At 44.6% G+C, this 25166-nt stretch overlaps 1 protein-coding gene and 1 pseudogene across 11 annotated transcripts in view; one reads left to right on the top strand and one right to left on the bottom strand.

Moving 5' to 3' along the window:
• The window catches only part of PLA2G4F (phospholipase A2 group IVF), a 236579-nt gene that overhangs the window by 180400 nt on the left and 31013 nt on the right, over positions 1–25166 (bottom strand). For 10 of the 11 annotated variants that reach the window (XR_015055403.1, XM_085870902.1, XM_085870923.1 and 7 more), the window contains exons 2-7: positions 24448–24517; positions 16715–16851; positions 16466–16594; positions 12023–12060; positions 11173–11215; positions 5054–5162 (exon numbers count right to left, since the gene is read on the bottom strand). Coding sequence is in view for 10 of the 11 variants with exons in the window: in XM_085870902.1 (XP_085727028.1) it covers positions 5054–5162; positions 11173–11215; positions 12023–12060; positions 16466–16594; positions 16715–16851; positions 24448–24517 (526 nt within the window). In the remaining variant the exon portion in view is untranslated. The remainder of the gene's footprint in view (positions 1–5053; positions 5163–11172; positions 11216–12022; positions 12061–16465; positions 16595–16714; positions 16852–24447; positions 24518–25166) is intronic. The other variant, XM_085870959.1, reaches the window with a different exon arrangement.
• LOC147033785 (uncharacterized) lies at positions 16938–20481 on the top strand (annotated as a pseudogene).

Here is a 25166-nt window from a genome sequence, read left to right as displayed (position 1 = left end):
CATGAATTTCAATCATCGTGCTCATGTGTGGCCTGAATTGTGTTTACCCAAAAGGACATTGTTGAAAGCTCCATGTTTATCTGAGACCATGCTGAAATCACCATGAAAGCCTCTTTCCTCACATGCCGCTCAAATGCAGATTTAAATTCTACTCGCAGTGAGTCAAAAGCATTTCTAATGAAGGAACAACGCCGGGAGGGAAAAATCACAAAGGGAATGAATTAACATTGGGAATGCCATTAAAAGTTCCGTCATTGCAGCCACAACCTCATGCTGCAGGCAATTTCTACAACGAAAAAAATATTCGATCACGTCGAACGGTCAATCATTGAAGGACAGATTTTTAAACCACAGATCAAACCGAATCCACCTGCGTGATACATCGGGTCTTCGAGGCTTAAAGACCTGCAGTGGTGTTTTATGTCTCTTGGGGATAATCAGTGGTTGAGGGATTGAAGGAACTTGTTGGTCAAACCTAAAGTAATGCATCACAACCCGTCTTGGGTGACAAGGGGGAGTTACATTTGCCAAAAATCTAAAATAATTACCTTCACCACCAAAGGTGCATGGAGATTATGGATTCACCTCTGTCTGAGCATGAAATATCAAAAAGCTGTGGACGGATTCGGACAAAACTTGGTGGATGAGTTGGATAGGTGACAAGGAAGAATTGATTAGATATTGATTCAGGTCCGGATGGAGATCCAGCACGCCCATCAGTGGGATACAAAATGTGAACTCTTTCGCCTGGCAGACGTATGCGCTCTTCCGAGTGCATTCGAGGTACCTCTACCACCGAAGGTGAAGGAGGTTATGTTTACACCCCTGTCTGTCTGTTTGTTACTTGCGAAAATCGAGGATGTTTCAAGTATATTGGATGGTTGGGTGCATTATTCTGTCTGTCTGTTTCTCTGGGTTTTTAAAAATATATATATATTTATCGCCTCCAGGTCACAATTTTAAACCGATCTTCAGAAAACTTCATCACATGGTGGAGTTCGTCATAAGCAAGGAAGAAGCCTACGATTTTTGAGATCAAAGGGTCAATATAGACCATATAGGTCAACAAACTTGTCAATTTTCCAAAATCCTCAATTTTCATCCGATTGACTTGAAATGTGAACAGGATGTGTTTATGAGGTCACTGAATTCAACCACAAATTATTTTTGAGGTCATCATAAGCCAAAAGTCAACAACTGAGGTTGGATTTCTAAAATCCTCAATTTTCATCCGATTGACTTGAAATTTGAAGAGAATTTATATTTCAGGTCACTGAATTCAACCAACCAATTATTTTCGAGGTCAACATCGACCAAAAGGTCAATATAGGCCAAAAGTCAACAACTTAGGTGAGATTTCTAAAATCCTCAATTTTTATCCCATTGTCTTGAAATTTGAAAAGGATTTGCCTGTCAGGTTACTGAATTCAATGATCACATATTTTTGAGGTCAACATGGACCAAAAGATCAACATAAGCCAAAAAGTCGACATAGTAATTTCTAAAATAGTCAATTTTCATCCATTTGTATTGAAATTTGAAAAGGATTTGTGTATTTTGTCAATTAGTTCAACCACCAATTATTTTTGACAGTCAAATTTGTTTTATGGAAGCAGCGTGTTATGCATAACATCTTTCTTGTTTGTTTGTTTGTTTGTTTGTGTGCAGGATATCTCAAAAAGTTGTGGACCGATTCGGATGAAACTTGGTGGACATGTTTGCTGTGTGACAAGGTCAAACTGATTTGATTTTGGTGAAGATCCGAATCTGGATACGAGAATTTTTTTTTATTTTTTAAGTAATTCTTCACCAATGAGCGATAGAGCTAACCAAAGCTGGTGTGAAAGCCACCCAATGCTCGCCTGTTTATACATTTATCATTTTTAAAAGACTCGTCTAATAATTAATATTTTTTATAAAGCATTGCAGTGAAGTCTGATCCAAATAATTTTAAAGCAATATATGTATTTGTATATTGTAATAAGTAACAAGAGTGCAAGTGAGCACAATATACGACTGAACAAGAAGGTATACTGTATACAGAATTGTGCTACAACATGGAAAACAGCATCCTGGTTGCCATGGCAACCACTTTAGATGATGAACATATGTCGCGACACACCGTCTCCACAGTCTGTACCTATGTACCAAATATGAAACGTGAAAGTTGAAAACTTTGGGAGTTAGAGTGCAGACAGGAACGGATGAAAAACAGCATCCTGGTTGCCATGGCAACCACTTTAGATGACGAATGTATGTCGCGATACACCATCTCCACAGTCTGTACCGATGTACCAAATATGAAACATGAAAGTTGAAAACTTTGGGAGTTAGAGTGCGAACAGGAATGGACGGACGGACAGACAGACAGACGACCGGTATCACATAATACGCCCCGACATGGCATAACATATATATATATATATATATATATATATATATATATATATATATATATATATATATAAGCCTGGTGTTGGCTTAGTGGTTAGGGTGGTGGCTTGGGATCCCAGGGTCCTGAGTTCAAGCCCCGTTGGCTGCTGAATTAACACCAGGGGGTTGACAGCCTGTCATCCTTCCAAGGTCGGAGAAATGAGTACCAGTGTACCGGTCCCGGTGTATGCCCCGGTTAGAATAGGTGTACCATATCCCTGTGTGTCGTAAGAGGCGACCAGGGTTGGCGTCAGGAAGGGCATCCGGCCATAAAACATTGTCTCAAGAAAAAGCCAAACCCTGCACAGCAGGGAAAAATGGCTGTAAAAACGGTATATATGTATGTATATATATATATATATATATATATATATATATATATATATATATATATATATATGTATATATATATATATATATATGTATATATGTATATATATGTATATATGTATATATATATATATATATATATATATATATATATATATATATATGTATATATGTATATATATATATATATATATATATATATATATATATATATATATATATATATATATATATATATATATATATATATATATATATATATATATATATATATATATATATATATATATATATATATATATATATATATATATATATATATATATATATATATATATATATATATATATATATATATATATATATATATATATATATATATATATATATATACATATATATATATATATATTTACATATATATATATATATATATATATATATATATATATATATATATATATATATATATTATATCGGGCGTATAAAAAATAGTGTGGTAGATAAAAACATTAGAAAGGAAAAAATAACTTGCACCAAAAAGTTTAACATTTTCACACTCACGCTGACACTAATGCCGAGGGTATCGCTATAGCTCTCTGTTCTTCGAACAGGCGAGCTAAAAACGATATACAGCATGATATTTCAAATATGTATAGGGCCTGGTATGTCCTCGTGGATCAGGCGTTGCGTGACAGAGGTATGCGCTCGACCGAATGCCCTTCTCGGTTATTTTTGTATTGCCTTCATCTCCATTAATGGCTTTGTGGTGGAAGGGGTACAGCCTTGTATTGCACCTGAGTGGGTGTGAGTTTGAATCCCACAAGTGATCAGGTTGAGAGGGGAAACTTCCACATCCTGCGACAGAATAGTGACCTGTCCAGAATTACTTCTTTAGTCATACATATGTTCAAAACTTGTCGTGAGCACCTACCTCAATGCTCTGCCAAGACTATGGGCTTCCACTCCACGGCCCCCCTTTTCCTGTCTTAGACATCCAGCGGTATTGGGGCTGAAGATGGAATTTCATCAGCAGTGTCACGATGTAAACAATTTGGCCAAAACTGGTCCAACCTCTGTGTGCCCTCTGGTTTGAGTGTTCCACTCATTCAACCCCTCCCCCTTCAAATTGTGTCACGTTTTAACCTCCTTTAACTTTTATTCCTCTCATTCCTTTTCACTAAATTGGCTTTCCTTCAATTCCTGATCTCAAATGTATTGTTACTCTCAATTACTTTTCCATAGAAAGAGAAGAAAGAGGTGACAAAGAGTAGGGGTGGGGAGCAGGAACATCAAACTCACAGTCTAGCAGTGGGGTAACAATTGTACACAATCAGCAAAGGAATGAGCAAGTAGAAAATGAGACAGAGAGGAGAGAAGAGGAGAGCAATCAGTAACTTGCAGGGAGAGGATTGGTTTAGCTTAAGGTTGTGTTCATGGGGGTGGAGATTTTCGTGAGTCGTCCAGGTACACACTTCTACCAATGTTAGTGACAACTACCATTAATACTACTACTACGACTTCATTCACGACCCCAATAATTCCCACCTTCTTTTGGGTTCACCCAGGTCATGCTTTTGGTGGCCAATCATTCACGAACCGGCTGGCCAGGTCTGACGTTGGACTGACGGCGATTTTGACAGATTTGTAATGTGTTCAGGGTGCTGGCGATAATTCACCTACTCTTCGTAACAGACACCGTGGGATATTTAACATCCACTAATGCCCTGCAGTGCTGGGCATCCACCTGTTTTGGTGTTTTGCGATGTCCTTCATACTTCACCTTTGTCCAAACTTCAATTGCTCTCTTCTGCCCTACACACGGGAATTCCACCCTCATTTTAACGTCATTTATCTGAATTTTGCCTAATTATGGTCACCGTGATTACTTGCGGTCTCTGTAATGGTAATGTTGATTTAATTATCTCCACCTCCAAGTTACAATGTTGAAAAAAAAAACGAAAAAACAATCATCTAATGCTCATGCAAGAGCCTGTACAAAAATCACATGCAGGACAAAGACATAGGGAGACAACAGTGTATTTTACAGGAATTACCTCTATACAAGGACATTAGTGCACAATGGACAAATCAGCACAGTATATGGGATTTGAACTTCATATTCCAGCAATCATGAGCTTTGAGCTCAGATGTCCATAGGACAACCCTCTTCTGGTCTCAGTATCCTCCTCATGCTCTCCATCATTCATGAGCTTCACCACACTAATCTTGGTACTTCACAGGCAGTGAGACCATGATTTCCTCACCAATGTGATACAAAACATTTCACCTGCACGAGTATTTGCAAACAGCTTTGTGAACCACCAACTTCCATTTTCCTCCTTTGTGGTGTTCTTGACTCGGCAAACAGTCACGTCCATTTCCACGCATGGCCGTGCCTGCCATTCAAAAATAAACCAAGATTAAAAAAAAAAAAGGGAGAAGAACAGTGATCATTGTGCTACCGATCATCATCAGCATCATCATCAACAATATACCATACTCCTTACATGGCCACCACCAGCATAGATATTTGCGGGAAATGTCGCCAAGTTTGCATTTCCTGTTTACTGGTGCATTTTTTCACCGACGATTGTGAAGTGCAACACTCAAACATTATCAGGTCGAAGTATTCTCAGTTTTTTAAATCCCAGTTTTGTTCCCCTCAAATCAGCTCATAATCATAATGTCAGAGGGGAATTGTATCGGTCCATTCTCTGCCATTGCAAATCGAACGTGTGCAGGCTCAATTAGAACGGCACTCAGTAGAGCCCATCCCTCCGCCAGGCTGAACAGTTTACGTTTGGTTTCCCACCGATAGGCCGGAGTTACATTTGGAACTGAACTAAAATCGAATCGGCTTGTTCTCGTGACCGACTCAAATCATCCACCTCGTTTTGTCAAAACTCGTCCACAATTTTTTGAGATTTGCTTTATTTCATTGGTGGCCCCATCTCTCAATTGTGAAAAATTACTTTAAAAATTCCAGCATCAGGATTCAGATCTTCACCAAAATCCAATCAATTCATCCTTGTCACACACCCAACCTGTCCACCAAGTTTCATCTGAATATGTCTGCATTGTTTGAGATCGTGATCACAGACAAACAAACAGACCGACAAACAGGGGAGAAAACGTAACCTCCGTCGACCGAGGTGGTGGAGGTAAAAATCCACATACGTTCATCAACAGGACAGGTGTACCTCCTAAACAAACACAATGTGATGAATATCATTAATGTCTGCTCACTAAAAACAATCTCAAGAAAGAAAAAATATTTGGTGGAGAAATAAATTTAGTGATGGAACCAGGCAGGGTAATCAATCAAACTATTCGAGTTATGATGAAACTTTATTTTGTTAATGAAGAAATTCCGAAGGGCCTATGGATGTAAAAACTGAGAAATGTAAGCCTTCTCCTTTGCAATGGTTCTTGGGATTAATGAGAAATACATCCGATCCAGGCAAACGCTTTATAAACATCACAAGATAAGATCAAGCCAAATGAAAGATTCAATATTGTACGTATCCGACAGGAGAGGATAATACAAACACTTCCTTTAACATTGTCCTGAGGTTATGGAGGAGCTTGTACACATCAGGTCCAAGTCTTGGACGAGGACATCGGTGTACATTTGTATGACGTCTAAGAGCTGTGGACAAATCCAGGCAGCATATGCCATTTAGAGTTGAGACCACAGCATTGTGGGATGGAAACAGTCCAACCTAAATAACTGATGAGAGCTTTGAATACTGAAGCCCAAACTTCAGCGAGATAACAATAAAAACAAGTGGTGCCAGGCACAACAAATCCTACCCATTTAAGGCATAAAGTTATTTTGGGAATCAAATTTAAATTTGATACATCCTTAACCTGAATGTTGAGTATAAGGAATAGAATAAGGAATATTTTAGTCTTAGTTTGAAGTCAATTAAACCATTTTTGACAAAGTTATGACGGTAAAATGATTTTGACCTTTCAAGGCCACGCTGACCTTGACCTTTGACCTAATTGGACCCAAAAGTTAATGGGGTCGTCCGAGGTTCATTACCCACCTGTGGATACAATTTCACAGTGTTTGAGCCAGCCGTTTTCCCATAAATTTGTATTTTCGTAACCCTATTTTAGTTTTAATGGAAAATTTGTAATTTTGACCGATGACCATGACCCCCAAAACTTCGGACCCTACCGATCTTCACAAATATGCATTTTTCACTTTAAGAATGGGTAGGATTATAAGTGACAAATAGAATAAGGTTCACTATAAGCTTAGTTTGAAGTAAATCAGATCATTTTTGACAAAGTTATGAGCGAAAAACGATTTTGATCTTTTCGTGACCTTGACCTTTGATCCAATTGGACCCAAAAGTTAATGGGGTCGTCCAAGGTTCATTGCCCACCTGTGGATTAAATTTGATAGTGTTTGCTAAAGCCGTTTTGCCGTAAAGTTACTAACAGACAGACAAACAAACAGACAAACCGGACGATTACAATATCCCGCTCCCTCCCTCCGGGGGGCGGGATAATAATAATAATCCAAACTAATAAGTGTGTGTGTGTGTGTGTGTGTGTCCCAAAAGTCCAAAACCATGAAACCTAGCAGCCTGAAACTTTGCGTGCATACTAAGGGAACTCCAAGGAAGTGCAAGAGTGAAAATTGGATGTTTGGGTTAATTAAAACACCCTTTTTGAAGATAATTAACAGCCTTATTTAATAATATCGTTTATCAGGTGCCGTCCTCGACCACCTCGCTCTCTGGGGTCTTAAGGCATTTCCTACGTTACCTCACTGGGGTCTGAAGCCGCCATGTTTTTTGGCCTGCTCAATCATGCCTTGACTTGGAACAGGCCACAACGATTTAATGGCAAAGTTTTTTTTTTTTTTTCCACTTTCCTCACTAATATTATTGAATACTATCGAATGCTGGGGTTTTTGGCAGACCTTTAACACCCTGTGGAATTATAGGGGGGACAGAGCACAGAAAGAGCAGGGGGGGGGGCAAGGCAAGTGAGGAGAGGGTGGAAGACAGAAAGACCACCGATGAGATGATGCCTGTGGTGAGAGAGTGAGAGACCCAAAGACTCAGCTTCATCATGGGAGATACCATTTATCCTGAAAGCCTTGGTTTCCACAGCGTGAAGTCGAGCTAGGTGTGAAGCAGGAGCACCACGCAAGAGTGGATAGCAGTACTCCATCAGGCTGCAAATGCAAGCTTTGTAAGTGGAGGGAAGCACAGGTGTGCCAAGGAAGGACTTTGCACGAAGTAGGATGCCCAGTTGGTGACGGGCTTTGGATGCCAGCTTGGAGATGTGGCTTTCCCAGCAAAGATCGTGGCAAATAGTGAGGCCCAAAAACTTGAATGAAAGGATTTCTTCAAGGGGATTGTTGAGAAAGTAGAGAGGGGGGTTCCAGATGGTCCTTTTCGAGAGACATATAGTGAGAGTGTGAGATATGTCAGGATTGAAAGACATGTTCCACGTGTTCGACCAGTTTGTGAATTTATCCAGGTCTGCAGGGAGTGAAGAGACTGCTGACTGCTGCCTGCAGATCAGAGGGATGAGACATGGTACAGCAGAGGGTGGCATCATCAGCAAAGAGATAAAGAGGAAAGTGGATTGGATAAGGTTTGTTTTTCGATCCAATATGGCTGCAAAACCACATGACCTATGATGTCATATTTTCCACAGCAGATGCAGCAATGGTGTTTCATGATACTTGGAAAGTTGCGCTTCGATAGGATAATCGGTTCCAGCGAAAACATTATTTAATATTTTCCTTCATTCCAATATGGTTGTCAAACCATGTGACCTATCAATTATTGGTGAATACCCATGTATCCCCATGGCTTGGGCAACATGTGTGTAAAGTTTGGCCTCGATCTGTTCAGCCATTTAGGAGAAAATTTTTTTTTAAAGATGTTTTAACAATATGGCTCTAAACCATGTGACCTTTGACATCAACTTTTTTCTGTCTACCAATTTATCCCGAGATGACCCTCAAAAAATTTCATTCTGATCAGATACAGCATTTTACATGTCAAATTTTGACCGGGATACCACTTCACTGATGAAGTCATGAAAAAGCAGGCTGATTCCCCAGGAGGAGTGCTTGTCATGTGAAAAGTTTCAATTTTTTCCATAATGTGATTTTGGAGATACAGAGGTCCAATTTTTTCCCTTTTTCTCCAACATGGCTGCTTTGAGGTCAAAATGGTAATTAAAAAAAAAAAATCTACATGAGTCATCACTCCGATGGTAAAAAATTTTTTGTGTAAATCCGACAAGTGGTTGCAGAGGAAATGAATTTAAAAGGGCATAAACCTGAAAATTGCCGGCGTAATAATAATAATAACGTACAAGGACAATAATCATAAGACAAACAATAGGTTACCCAGCCTGAAAAGTTTGGTACCCCAATAATAGCAACAACTAGATGTCTGCGATCAAAAAGCAATCGCCAAGGGTAAGCCTCCCAGGCACCCGCGATCTAAAGATGGCCATATATTCCTTTCAGACCACCATACAACGTTGACATTCAACTTTTAGGGATAGAGTGTAAATTAAGAAAATGTGTTCCCATATACAATCTATCCATAAAACAAAACATCATAAAAAAATTATTCATATTATTGTTACGTTTGAGGGGGGGTATGCATTCAAAGGGTAATTAGGATGTTTAATTAGGTATGCCATGCTGTTAGAGTGTACCAGGATCTCGATGTAATAAGTAGCAATTCAGTGGTGATAAGTTGTCTAATAAATGTCCATTTCTTCAAGGGGGAAATGATAATTGTCACGCAATTAGATAGGGATACGGGATAGGGTAAGTGTGTCTGCGTAAACCCCTTTTAGTATTCCCTGGAGGCTTGCCGTGACGTCACAGGACAGTGCTGCGGATGGCTCCGCCCCGTGATCACGATTGGCGGAAGGCGACGGCGGAGGGCCAATAAAACGGCTCGATTGGAAGTGACGAGGACTCGAGGATAAAAAGGTTCTGTTCGGGGAAAAACGGGAAGAGGAAGAAGATCGGGACAGAAAAACCGTTCTGGTGGAGGCTGTTGTGCTGGGAGCGTGCTGTGTTGCTGCGCTGATTCGATCCTGGTTTCATCGTGTCTCGTGGCCTTGCTGTGCCTCGTTCCTCACCTCGGTTGGCTCTGGGGTTCTGCTGGCTCGGAGCACGGGGTCGAACGGCGGGCGGACCTGCCTCCCTCTCCTGCTCGCAACTTGGTGCCAGAACTGGTTCCCTGGCGGCTGTGAGCGGACTTGGGGCCGACACCAGGAGGTCGACAGCACCACGGTGTCTCCTGCCCTGACGAGCGCGACGCCAGCTCGTCCGACGCCAATCCAGGGACTGTTGCGTCCACACCATGGGCCAGCCTGACCACCAGGACCAGCTACGTTGTGTGTGTGTGTGTGTGTGTGTGTGTGTGTGTGTGTGTGTGTGTGTGTGTGTGTGTGTGTGTGTGTGTGTGTGTGTGTGTGTGTGTGTGTGTGTGTGTGTGTGTGTGTGTGTGTGTACCTGGCGCCTTAGAGGGTTTGAGATTGGTATATCCATTGGAATTGTTTGTGTTTTCCCCACGCCCGAACCCACACCACCATCCCGTCGAATCGCCCCGGATCCCTCCTCTTGCCAAGTCTTATTATTTCTGGTTAGAGAAATAAACATCATTAACTCAGTGAAAAGCGACTCGTGCTACATTCCTCGTCCCGTTTGCGTTAGAGCGATTAGAACCGCCATCTTTGGGTTGTAAAGGATAAACCGCCTCCATCGTTTCGGCTCATTCTACGTTGGCGGGACTGTTCAAGTCCCGTGAACGTCACATTATGTTCAAAAATGCTTTTTTGTTAATTCGGTCGTAATCCAAATAATTAGGTCAAAGACACGAATCAAATATCAGGTGCACAACTTCAGTGATGCGAGGACATCTTGGAATGGCAAGTGGACTTTCAGATTCCACAGTGGAAAAATTGAGCGGACAAAAAACACATTTTTTAGACCACCATTTGACCTTTACCTTTAACCCAGAAGGGTATGATATAGATGAAATGTGGCTTGCTCTATGCTATCTAGAGAAGGCAATTTCGTTCCGATTGAAGAAACCTTCGTCGAGTTATGGTGAAAAATGTTAAATCTATAATTAGGCCATGACCTCAAAATTAGGTCAAGGTCAAAAATGTTAACTCCCCCTCCCACCCCCCTCATTATTCCAAAAGTCCCAGCCGGATCCAAGATAGAGTTTGACATTGGCATTTTTTTTTAAGGCAGCCACACCTCGAGCCGCAATCACATCCATACAGTTATTTAATTTAAAAAATACACTGCAATCAAAAACCCAGCATTCAAAACCAAGAACCTGCGGAAGGTAATTTAAAATCATAAAAAGAGAGGTCAACAGATCAAGAACTCACCACAAGTACATCGTTGGTTAGAACCGGGCAAGGTGTGCGAGCACTAGGGGATGGATTGGGCAGAACCGAACACCCTTTTGTGAATAACATGGTAAAACGAGCTGCCATGAATGGAAGAATACATTTCAAAAGTCACTTGCTATTTGGTCCAACGGTGAGCATGTGACAACATGGATAATGGTCAAAACATTATTCAGTTTGTGCCAATACACTTCTCCAGACGTAGGCAATCTGAATAAGAAAGGAAAGCAAAGCAATGGAGGCACGCAACCACGAAAGGCTTTCACAGCCGGAAACCGCAGGCACCATCGATTGTTCAAAGTGAAGCAAAAGTGGAATCAAGAACATAAAATTACCACATGTGATCAACAATTAATTTTCCACCCTGTGTCTTCATATTGACCAACATTTCACCACCAAACTGTGCTGCAACTTTGGCAGATTTTCCATCAATTGCTGTTGAGGCAGTCGAGTCTTCTCCACACTTGACCGAAACATGCATGTGACATCACATGTGTGTTTCTTAGCCAATAATGAGCCTACAAATATGTATGTAACATCACATGTGGTTCACTTTAATATCTGGAAACGACGTGACAACGATGTAGGACTTCCGACTTGGCTTACTGATCAGAGTAACACAAATAGGGAGCTTTGTTTTTTACTCTAGTTGGCACACTCGGACACAAACTGCACTTTCCAACAGTGAAATTGGTTGCAAACCTGGCACAACTATTTCAAAGAAATCCATCTGAAAATTGCATCGTGGGATGGGGAGGGACAATGCTATAAACTGATGGACTGTATTATGATCTACTTGCACCATACTTGGTGTACGATGATGACTTACCTTTTCTCAACCAGGAATTGTGCTTCCAGTCTGCTTCCCTGCAGAACACAACATGGAGCATCACGTTTCTCAAGCCAGGAAGTGGGAAATGAAAACACAAATCAATTAGGAGCACAAAGTCTCTTATCAGCACACAAGGCCTTCATTCGCATCTTGATGGAGTACTGCTCTCCCCCCTGGGGTGGTACTCCTGCCTCACACATTGCCCGTCTTTATGCTAAAGAAAGCAAGGTCCTCAAATCACTGGGAACTCCGACAAGAAAGCTGTGTTTAGGCCTGTTACTTTCAAATCACAAACAGGTTGGTGGCCCCTCTGTATTCTATCACCTCCTTTTTGGTCTTCCACCCTCTGCTCTCTCTTGGCTCTGCCCCTCATAGAATTCTGAAGGGAACACACATTCTGCCAGTAACCCTCTTCTTGTTAAACTCCCAAAATACAGGCTCACTGCTCACCTCTACTCATTTGTTCCTCTTTTTACTGCCATGTGGAACCAACTTCCCCAGTCCATTCAGTCCCATTCTTCCCTCCAGGGCTTCAAGACAGCTGTTCACCTCTACCTCAGGTCATCTCCCATCCATACGAATGATCACTTCTACCCCAAGCACTCCCTTTTTCCAGGTTATTGTGATTTTACCCCCTCTTCCTCACCACTTTTGGTTTGTTAGTTGTTGGTTTGTTTGCTCCTTTTCTGTTTCATCCCCATTTCCCCCTTCCTCTTCTTTCCATGTTTGAGCTTGTTCACCCCCACATGGCGTTCTCCCCCTTCCTTTGACCTCACTCTCATCTCTAATCTGCTGTTGGTGTTTCCCCCTTTCCATTTTGTTCCCTTTCATTGTGCTCTCGCTCTTCCACGAGCCTCCATCATGTATAAAATAAAAATATATAAAAAAACAGTGGGGACAGACATAAAGGTCAGGTCAGGTATGGGAGCATGTGCCAGAACAGCGCGTCACTGCGTCCACTTTCCACCGGTACTCCAGGGGCCTCCGTCTGGCCATCCCCCAGGCAGATGCCAGGCCCATCCCCATCTCCTTGAGATGCTGGTCAACCTGCTGCAACCACGAGGCATGTGTTCGGCCCATTGGCCTCCTCCACTCATGAGACTCCCTCGCTGAGAGAATCTGGTGAGCAGGATCAGCGTCAGGAAAACGAGCCACATGTCCATACAGCCGCAACTAATGCTCACGGACTATGCAGGTAACAAATCTCATCCGAGTCTCTTTCAGCAACTGCTCATTGGACACAAAATCAAACCAGCGATAGCCAAGGATTCTCCGAAGAGACCTGGTACCAAAGGAATTAAGCCTCCGTCTCAGATCCTTGGTCAGAGTCCAAGTCTCACATCCATAGAGCAAGACTGGAAGCACCAAGGACCTGAAGACTCGGACTTTCGTCCTCTCGCACAGGTACTGGCAGCGCCACACCCCATGATCCAGTGAATCCATGACTCCCCAGGCCCAACCCAGACGTCTATTGACCACTGACCCACAGCCAGCAGAGACATGACTATCACTGCCAAGGTAAGTGAATCTTTCCACGACCTCAACATCCTCACCACAAACAGACACAGACAGGACAGCAGCATCCAATATGTCAATGAAAGCCTGGATATAAGTTTTGACCCAGGAAACCCGTAATCCCAGCGGTTCCGACTCCTCATTCAGCACCTCGAGGGCCCCAAAAAGGATATCTAAAGTCTCCGCAAAGATGACTGCATCATCTGCTAAATCAAGGTCCGAGATCTTGACATTCCCAAACGATGCACCGCAGCTTCATATCTCCGACATCCTCCCTAGAATCCAGTCCATACAAGCGCTGAAAAGTGTGGGGTCCAGTACACACCCCTGACAAACTCCAGTAACAACTGGAAGTAAGTCAGAGATGGTACCACCACATTTCACAGCACTCTCAGTACCAGAGTAGAGTTCCAACATCAGATCGATCAGTTTTGGTGGCACCCCACGAAGACCTAGAATCCTCCAGAGGGCATCTCGATTCACTGAATCGAACGCTTTAGAGAGATCAACATAGGCTGCAAGCAGCCCCTGCCGAAACTCTCGTCTGCGTTCGGTGAGGACCCGAAGAGCAAGGATACGCTCAATCGTTGACCTCTTTGGTGTAAAGCCTGAGTGCTCTGGACGCTGGTGCTCAAGCACATGGTGGCGAACCCTATCAAGAATTATCCGAGCAAAGACCTTGCCCGGCACTGAGAGCAGCGTCACCCCTCGGTAGTTGTTGCAGTCTTGGCGATCACCCTTCCCATTCCAGAGAGAGACAACAAGGCCCCTCTTTCAATCAGTTGGGATGATGCCTGTGTTCCAGTCAGAGCACAAAACTGCATGCAATGACACGAGTGCAGCATTTCCACCAGCCTTGAGAAGTTCAGCATGGATGCCACAAATCCCTGGAGCTTTACCCTGTTTCAACGGGTTCTCCGGAGCCCGTGTTTCCACAAGCGAAGGTGGACCACAGTTGATTGGAGGGTCAGCGACAGGGATTGTAACAACCTTGACGTCCAACTCGACAGCTGGTGGATCAGCTTGGTACAACTGCTCAAAGTAACCGGTCCAGAGGGCCTTCACTTCAGACTGCTCTGTCAAGAGCCTACCACCCTCTGCTCTGACTGCAGTGCTCCGAGGGATGGGCTTAGATGAACGCAATGCGTGAATTCCCTTGTAAGCGGGACGAGAATCACCTGTCCACAGATGATGCTCTACCCCCTCACAGATTCCTCACATATAGACCTCCTTGTCCACCCTTAGTGCACGTACAGTTTTACGCCTCAGCTCCCTGAACAGCAGCGCTCTGCCATTCCAGCCTGGCCCTGCGACTCTGGTCAATGGTATCCAGTGTCCCTTGAGAGACAAAATTCTTCTTTGCCCTGCGGTGAGTTCCAAGACATCCACCGGCAACATCAAGGACGGTGTGAAGGCACTCCACAACTCTTCAGGAACCCCCAAAGCACCAAGACCCCTCAAATGTCCACTCAGCCTGATCGCAAACTTCTCAGCTACCCTCTCGTCCTTGAGCTTGCCAACATCCAGCCTCGGCTGGGATGTTACCATTCTCCCGGATTTAAGGTGCAGCTTTAGAGTTGCTACAACAATCTGGTGGTCAGTATTGAGGAACTGAGTACTCCGGTAGACCCTGCAGTTCTGGATCATCCTCCAGCGACCATCAACGAAGACATGGTCAATCTCCTTTGCAACACCACCAGCGTTGGAAAACCAAGTCCAGCAATGAGCATAAAGAATACCATTATTCTGCATACATGATATGTAAACAGCCCTGTGCAAGTCTTCTAAAAGTAGTCAGCATGTACTCAAAACTTAGTTGTTGGAAGTCTTTAATTAATTTTATCGATTTTGACTTGTGTGCATGCATTATAGTACCCTGAATTATGAGTGAAACGAGCGAGTTCACAGAACACCTTACCCCACGCTGTCTTGAGAAACAAGGACATGGGCTGGGTATAAATTTGATTGGTCGAGATGATGTAAAATACCATAATATTTTGTCCAAGTACTGCTAAACATGCTTTTGAAAGTTCTAAAATGTGATTTGTGTTCTGCAGTGTTCAAATATATCATTCAATTAAAATAAAACAGAGATTTAAAGATTGCCGAGAAAAACAAATTCAGGAAGTTTAATGCTGTTGATGCTGCACACACCACCTTATTTAACATGTCCAAGTAATCCTAAACGGAGTGGTTTTTTAAAGTGCCAAAAAGGCGATTTGTGTTCTGCAGTGTTCAATCCATCCATCCATTCATTGGGACCACACTGTACAGAGCATCGCTGCTGCCGAAGCAGTCCTCTGGGTTATTGGGCACAATCCTGGATGGGTCACCACTCTGACGCAGGATACTCAAATGGCTCAATCATCCCATCAAGCTGGTATTCATTTTGCCGACTTCGGAAGGATGACAGACTGAGTCAACCCTACCCAGCATTAATGTAATGGCTGAGCAGGACTTGAACCCAGGACCCTAGGATCTCAAACCCACCACCCTAACCTTGTCACACAACCAACGTGTCCACCAAGTTTCATCCAAATCCGTCCACAACGTTTTGAAATATCATACCATGTATCGTTTTTGGCCCGATCTCCTAATGGTGAAGAATCACTTGAAAGTTAATTTTTTTGAAACTCTCGGATCCATATCCAGATCCAGATGTTCACCAAATTGAAATCAATTTGTCCTTGTCAAATACCCAACCTGTCCATCAAGTTTCATCCAAATCCATTCACAGCTTTTTTGAGATATTGTGCTCACAGACAGACAGACAGACAGACAGACAGACAGACAGACAAGACAGGGGTGAAAACATAACCACCATCCATCTTTAGTGGTGGAGGTAAAGAAAGGAAAAATAAACTTACAAGAGTAGATCAAATTTCAAGAAAGCAATCAGTGTAATTTTGTCAACGGTCACCGTACCTGCTCATTAAACTTGAAGTTCCGAAGTATTTTCTTGTCCATCGAAAGACTTTCGGCATCAAGAAGCACACTGCCGATTGGGTCACTTTGAACAAGGTCAGCATCGATAATGTCCAGTGAGAGGATGCTCTGAACGGAAGAGACAGAGGAAACTGCATCTCATTGTAAACCTCTACTCAAAACTCCGCAGAGAACCCTCACAGACCTCTTTGCTTCCACCCACCATCTAGCCTCCTTTACAACACGCACCTTTATTCCTGAAAGGAATTCATACTGGAAGCTTTCTTCCCAGCGTGGATTGTTCGAGTTCATCACCACCTTTGTGCTGGAAGCTTCTGACGTAGCACTGGGTAAGGACATCCTCACGAAGCAATCTGACTTGCTGACTGCAACAGTGAGGCCAAGGGTCACATTTAGAGACACTGTAATGGTACGCTTCATCCACAGATCTATGTAAAGGAAATAAGCACATATGTCAGGGTAAGATTGGAAATTTGTCCTCTGTGAAGCAATCACTTCCGGCTCTGGGTTTGCTCGACATGTATGTTGAATCTGCAGTTGTTTTCCTGCACCGCATCTGTCGTGTTTTACTCTTATATTTTTGCCATTAAGCTCTACCATTGAGCCTGGCCCTGTGACTCTGGTCAATGGTATCCAGGGTCCCTTGAGAGATAAAATTCTTCTTCACCCTTTGGTGAGTTCCAAGACATCCACCAGCAACATCAAGGATGGTGGTCTTGAAGGCACTCCACAACTCATTTGGATCCCCCAAAGCACCCAGACCCTCCCAAATCCCGACTCAACCTGTTTGCAAACTCCTCAGCTACCCTCTAATCCTTCAGCTTACCAACGTCCAGCCTAGACTGAGATGCAACCATTCTCCCAGATTTAAGTTGCAACTTCAGAGTTGCTACCACAAGCCTGTGGTCGGTATTGAGGAACTGAGCACTCCAGTAGACCCTGCAGGTCTAGATCATCCTCCATTGAGCATCAACGAGCACATGGCCAATCTCCTTTGCCACACCACCAGCATTGGAATACTAAGTCCGGCGATGAGCCTGTGGGCAATGAAACCATGAACCAGCCACCTTAAGTCCATGACTTTGTGCAAAGTCAAGGAACTTCGTGCTATTCTGGTTCTCAGTTCCAGATCCATGGGGACCAACACATGTCTCAGAACCATCAATATCAGTTCCAGTCGATGGATTGCAATCCTGCAAGACAAGAAGAGTATCTCACCTGGGGCACTGATCAACCACAGACTCGAGCGTGGCATAGAATGTGTCCTTCACATTGAGATCACTCACCACAGTCGGAGCATATGCAGAGATTAGGGAAATGACACCCAAGGAGTGACGAATCCTTATTCTCATAATATGCTTGTTGACCAGTGTTAGCTCAATTATCATTGGAGTCAGCTACAGCAACTCCTGGGGAATGGTAATCAGCAGAGTGACCACACCAATAGTAGGTGTCACCACCCACCATGATCTCGCCGCAATCTGGTTTCCGAACCTCAGAGAGTGTTGCAATACCGATGTCCAAATGCTTGATCTCAGATGCAAACAGAGACAAGTGATCATCCTCTCTTAGGGATAGGACATTCCAGGCACCCACCCAAAGGGACTGTCTCAGATTAACCCAAGGAGACCGCTATCTGGTGGATGACACCTCAGCACCACTCCAACACATACTACCGCAATCTGACCCAGGAAGGTTTTCCTCCCATCATGAAAAAGTGGGGGTCCCGAAGGCTTTTCCCCAATCCCGTCATCCGGTGAGCTGCCCTGCAGACAGCAGCTGCACAGGAGGTACTCCCATGGAGTGGGCTTTCAATCCTCTTTGTGTTTTTCAGAATGAAGGGTTTTACAGTGGCCGGAGTGCAAATCCTGCCACCAACCTCTTAAAAAAGTAACGCAACTGCAGGAAGTCGTCTGCAGACACATTTGGGCACTAGATATGGATGACCATTGGCTCACAAGGAGCTCCTCGCTCTTTGACAGGTTTTGTTTTTAATCCTGCTGGGTGTCCATATCATACACCCTCCTCACCAAAAAACCTGGTGGGGGAGACGGTTTAGTCGCCGACAACCCGACCATGGAACAGGTTAGTACAGGTTCACATGGTACCTGTAGCAAGTCGCAGATTTATCTGGCCTGACCTGACAATAATATAGCCTGGCATAACTAATAACCTAGATTCACCTCGGGGTATGTGGACTTGTCTCCAAACTGTCTTGCCTGGGTTAAAATCGCCACCCAACTCATAAATTGTCATCCTGGTGTTTCACATGCAGGGAGGCATCAAATGGGTGATACACAGGAAGATGTGTCGGCCAGCATTGGTCATTGGATTTTCAGGATCGCTCGGTGTAGGTTATTGTCAGCACCATGAACAAGTGGCAAATTACCCAGCACAACCAAGCCACTCAGCACAACCGAGCCACCCAGCACAATCGAGCGACCCAGCACAACCGAGCCACCCAGCACAACCGAGCCACCCAGCACAACCGAGCCACCCAGCACAACCGAACCACCCAGCACAACCGAACCACCCAGCACAACCGAGCCACACAGCACAACCGAGCCACCCAGCACAATCGAACCACCCAGCACAACGGAGCCACCCAGCACAACGGAGCCACCCAGCACAACGGAGCCACCCAGCACAACGGAGCCACCCAGCACAACCGAGCCACCCAGCACAACCGAACCACACAGCACAACCGAACCACCCAGCACAACCGAACCACCCAGCACAACCGCGCCACCCAGCACAACCGAGGCACCCAGCACAACCGAGCCACCCAGCACAACCGAGCCACCCAGCACAACCGAGCCACCCAGCACAATCGAACCGCCCAGTATAATCAAACCACACAGCAAATTCAGACCAGCCAGGAGAATCAAACCACCCAGCATAACCAAACCACCCAGCACAACCAAATCACCCAGCACAATCGAAGCACCCAGCACGATCAAACAACCCAGCGTAACCAAAACACCCAGCACAATCGAAGCACCCAGCACAATCGAAGCACCCAACACAATTGAAGCACCCAGCACAATCAAAGCACCCAGCACGATCAAAGCACCCAGCATAACCAAACCACCCAGCATCATCAAACCACCCAGCATAACCAAACCACCAAGCATAACTAAACCACCCAGCATAACGAAACCACCCAGCATAACCAAACCAGCCAGCATCATCAAACCACCCAGCATAACCAAACCACCAAGCATAACCAAACCAGCCAGCATAACCAAACCACCCAGCATAACCAAACCAACAAGCATAACCAAACCAGCCAGCATCATCAAACCATGAGCATAACCAAACCAGCCAGCATCATCAAACCACCCAGCATAACTAAACCACACAGCATCATCAAACCAGCCAGCATCATCAAACCACCCAGCATAACCAAACCACCCAGCATAACCAAACCACCCAGCATAACTAAACCAGCCAGCATCATCAAACCACCCAGCATAACTAAACCACACAGCATCATCAAACCAGCCAGCATCATCAAACCACCCAGCATAACCAAACCACCCAGAATAACAACCAGCCAGCATCATCAATCCACCCAGCATCATCAAACCACCCAGCATAACTAAACCACCCAGCATCATCAAACCACCCAGCATCATCAAACCACCCAGCATAACCAAACCACCCAGCATAACAACCAGCCAGCATCATCAAACCACCCAGCATCATCAAACCACCCAGCATAACCAAACCACCCAGCATCATCAAACCACCCAGCATCATCAAACCACCCAGCATAACTAAACCACCCAGCATCATCAAACCACCCAGCATCATCAATCCACCCAGCATAACTAAACCACCCAGCATCATCAAACCACCCAGCATAACTAAACCACCCCGCATCATCAAACCAGCCAGCATCATCAAACCACCCAGCATAACCAAACCACCCAGCACAACCAAAGCACCCAGCACAACCAAAGCACCCAGCACAACCAAAGCACCCAGCATAATCAAACCATCCATTACAAACCATGCAAAGAAACTGTGCAGCAGCAGCGATGATGACAACGACGACGATTACGACGATGACGATTTTTACTTTAAATGTGCATGTACTTCGTGAGAGTAACATTTTCGACAAAAGGACGAAACAAAAAGTGTCATCATTTAAGAGATAACGGTATGGGTTATAATTTACTCAAACTAGAAGGTTTGGGGAAAGGACACTTGGAGAGAATGAACTCATGAAAAGGGGAACGAGGAAATTGATGTTCCTTCAAAGTCATTGCACTGCCTCATTGTGAGAACCAAATTACTCGTAGTGAGGACCGATTGTATGCAGCTTTCATCAGAAAAAAATTGCTGCGCTGTTTACCCCACATAATCCTAGCCTGGACTCGGCCTGTTCAACAGTTATCGAACAGATACAGTTAAGGCCACCACATCACATCAGCTTCCACTGTCAGAAAAGCAATTATAGAATAGTCAGTCTGAGAGCCATGAAGCATGAAGGAGATTTGTATTCTGGCCAAGGTAATGGATTTAGATTTGTCAGATCAGAGCTGGATTAAATCGCAGGTCAGTATGTCTTGAAGCAATCAGTGTACAATACTCAAGACTGTTTAAACTTGCTGGATGTTAAACATGTGCAGTAGTTGGTAAGAGAATGTGCATTCAATACAAGAGAAGAACATTAGTAGTGATGGGTGGACATTTCACAGTGCTGGTATATTCATATTGTTGCGGGCAGGGGGTCGGGTGAGAAGCCCACCAGGGGGAGAATCTATCTCGGGTTCCCACCACACTCCCCGGAATTGCAGGCCGCCGCACACGGATAATTCTGTAATGCAGCGGATCGCTAACCGACCGTGAACTCCAATAACTCAACCACGTGAGTTAGGGTCCTCAGTTTAGTTAATCCGGTTACCTAAAAATAAACACGTGATCTAATTACCGGGAGACACGCCCTCGGTATGCCTGGTCCGAACCGGATCACTTTACCGGATCAGATGCAGCCGAGCAACACTGCCAAAAATATACCAGATAAAAGGAACGGATCATTGGGAATAAAGTCGCGGCTAAGTTAGGATACGGACCATGCTGGATCAATGAAAGAAAGGACGAAAACGATCTGGGAACATTTCTACAAAGGATTTATTAACAGGCAGGCAAGGAAAGATATGTGGCACAGTGAAAGTAGTTTATTGTTTTCTGTAGCAGGGATAGCAAGAAAGGTGAGAGGGATGGCAATATACAAACAACTTACAAAGTAGACACAGCAGAGTTATGCCGATAAAATTATTGTACAACCTTAACTTAAATGAGGACAGGTGCCAGGACACACACACACACACACACACACACACACACACACACACACACACACACACACACACACACACACACACACACACACACACACACACACACACGATGAAGAGGTGTTGATGAAGAGAAAAAGGAGAGGAGATGAGGCCAACGGTCTCTCAATACCTTGCACGATTGCCCGACCGCGCCACCAATATGTTTTGGGGGGATGCTCCGCTGGGTGATACCTCCCTAACAGCTGGTGCGTCGTCTCTTGCTTTGTGGCGCGTCGTGCCACTAGCATCGGTCCAGAGAATGAGACGTGACCTCCGGGTGTGAAGGAAGGGAATTGGGTGGAGCCAGAAGCCAAAGGGTGGAGAGAGGCGGAGTCCGAAGCAAGTGGGCAGAGAAGGGCGGAGAAGTGGTGAAGAAGGCTGAGTCAGCAGGCGAATTGGTAAAGAAGGGTGGAGAAGTGGTGAAGAAGGCGGAGTCAGCAACAAGTTGGTGCAGAAAGGCGGAGTCAGCAAGCGAATGGTTGAAGATGAATTCCAGGCCAGGACTAGCAAGACGAATCGACAGGACTGAGCGAGTAGGAATGGTGCGCAGGAACTAGACAGGAGCGATGAGCAGGAACAACACACGAACAATACTTGAACGACTCAGGAATGACGACGACTCTCCCACCGCCCCGCGACCCGTCCTTTTATTGATCCAGTGGTGCGGGGTGGGGGCGACGCCCCAAAGCGGTGTTGTCACCCGAATCGAGTACTCTGGTTGGGCCCCGGCAAGCACACGGGCCAACCGCCATGACCGGAAACAGCTCCACTTCACTTCCGGAAAGATGGTTCCAAGCTGCGGAATCGTCTCGCTCCGATCGCTTTGCACCGAACCCCATGCCATGCCCCGGCGACCCGCCGTTGGCACTGGTCAATGTGCCTGCTCCATGGTGCACCACACGGCCCAAGCGATCCAGCCACACAGCACGCCTCTGCCTGGTAGCAGCTGCATCGAGGCGGAGGTGCGGGAGAATGTCTGCTTTCCGCGGGAGACATTTGTGACCGTCGTGATGAGTGAAGACCGACGGTAAGATGTTATTGTAACCCCATGCGCAGACCCGACCAAAGATGTGTTATTCATGCCCCGTTCTGTACGATGATAAAGTATCACAGGCTGTGCGTGACTCCGCCATTGCACACGTGGTCAGCGCGCAGGTCCACCCACCATCGAGAATGCCCCGTACAGTGCGTGCGAGTCCACCATTGTGCACGTGGTCAGCGCACCGGTCCGCCCGCCATTGAGCATGATGTTCGTGGTTATCAGAGGTGGTGGGATGCACAGTGCCAGCCCTGATCTGTGTCAGGGAATTGAGGGAAAGGATTGGATATAATTATTAGATGGAGATTTGGAAATGGGTTGGAAAGGGTGTGGCCACGTGCTCTTTGCGAGTTGTCAGCATTTAGGGTACCGTTTCTTCCATCTCCTCGGTACGTGTTCCATGCAGCGTGGGCGTCGTGTTGGGTGCGCTTTCTGTCCAGTGGGTGGATATCACAGCTGCACGTGCGTTTGACAGGCTGTGATTTCTGCAGAGGGGTGTCCGGCATAATGCCTGCTTGGCCTTCGCTGAGGACCCATCTCACAGCGAAGGGCACACGTGGCTGGGATTTACCTCAGGAATAAGAGTAGAAGAGTGGAAAAAAGAATAGGAATGAGTGCAGAGATTTAATCAGACCTAGCTATGAAATTTACACAACTGACTGTCCCGTTGTCCCGCTAGACAAAAGGGAAGGGTCCGTCTGAACGTATATTAGTGAAATAACTGTCTAGGGACTGCTGTATGATGGTTGCTCTTGCTTTGGAGTGATGCAGTTTCCAGAACCGCAACAATATTTTGGTGCCATATATTTGTTACATGTGCACAGTGAATGGAAGAGGAGCTGGAAGAGGAAGAAGAGGAGTAGGAGGAAGAGGCAGGGGAGTGGGTGCATTCAATAGTGAACATAGAAATTGACAAAATAAGTTAATTGGGACGGTGAGGAGACAAAGAAGGGTAAAGCAATGTTCTTCATGATACGAGGAGGAGGTAGAGAAAGGAAAGCTGTTTGGGAGGATGTTCTAGTGATGGATGGATGGATGGATGGCAGTGCCATGCATGCAGTATAGAAAAGGAAGAATGTGTGAGGGGGGGTGAGGAGGGGTTTGGAGGGGGTTCAGATGTTCTGCCATATTCCATACATAATACATAATAAATAGATTTAGAGACATCCCATACACCTTGATATCATCTGAGATGAACTCAAGAGAGATGAACCCGATGCATCATAGATCATGAGTGCAGAATAAAGATACTCATGAGACCACACTAAGAGCATGTGACGTGTGGACAATTGGCATACGTTTCTGGATGTTGAGTGCAAAAGCAAAATAAAGTGAAACACGATTCATTTAACCAATTTTGAATCTGCATTAAAGTGCGTTGCATACTCTCTCTCTCTCTCTCTAGTGTAAATTGGGTATTAATCGGATTACACATCCATTCAAAAAGCAAGAAGCAGCTTTTGAATCCCATGTGTTGCAAACTGAGATACAAGAGCAAGCGTTCTCAAAATAGATTCCGCTAAGCTGGTTTACTGCCACACAGCTCTCTCAGCACGGGACCAGAGCAAACTCACAAACATCTCTGCTACGCATGTCAAATCCTCTGAAGGGTCCAGCAGACAAGCTTCGATAAGAGAGCAGCTTCTGCAATGAGAAGGGAGGGAGAAGGGATGTCATGAGGGAGGTATGAAGTATCACTATCTGAAGGCGTTTATGATGAGCTATTTCAATGCCTTTTTGGGCTGACAGGATAGCTCAGAAGTTGTATAATCTTAATACCGTGGCTGTGCATACTGAGACAAAATCATCGCAAGCAATCAAGTTTGGTCTCAAAACTTTACCAAGTGATCCCTCTAATAGTTATAGTACAATAAACGCAACTTAAGGTTATATATAAATAATCACTACAAGTCCTGTTAATTCGATTGAGAAATTCAATGAAGTGTTTGCTTTATTTGTGATTGTGATTGCAAGACTATTCTGATGAATATTCATCAGTAATGTACATTTGATACACAATTGTCCTTCACTTTTGGAGTCATCAATTTATTTTGTATGTCAGCATGGAAGACATTTTCATTACCTCTCCTTCATCTGCTCCTTCCCTTCTATCCTATCCCCATACTCCTAGATCCTCCCAGTCTTCCTCCCCTTCTCTCCCAAACTCCACTCAACTCCTTTCCTTCTCCTACCATCATACATTCTTCTATTTTCTTCAATTTACTCCTCACCGACACATACATAATAAAGATATACCACCATTTCTCGCCTCTTCCCTTCTGTTCCATTACTC

Source organism: Eptatretus burgeri, chromosome 1 (assembly GCF_056783735.1).
Source record: "Eptatretus burgeri isolate ZD-2024b chromosome 1, Ebu_testis_v1, whole genome shotgun sequence".
NCBI classification, from domain to species: Eukaryota; Metazoa; Chordata; class Myxini; order Myxiniformes; family Myxinidae; genus Eptatretus; species Eptatretus burgeri.
Note: the sequence above shows the minus strand (reverse complement) of the source record. Positions and strands in the feature narration are given on the sequence as shown.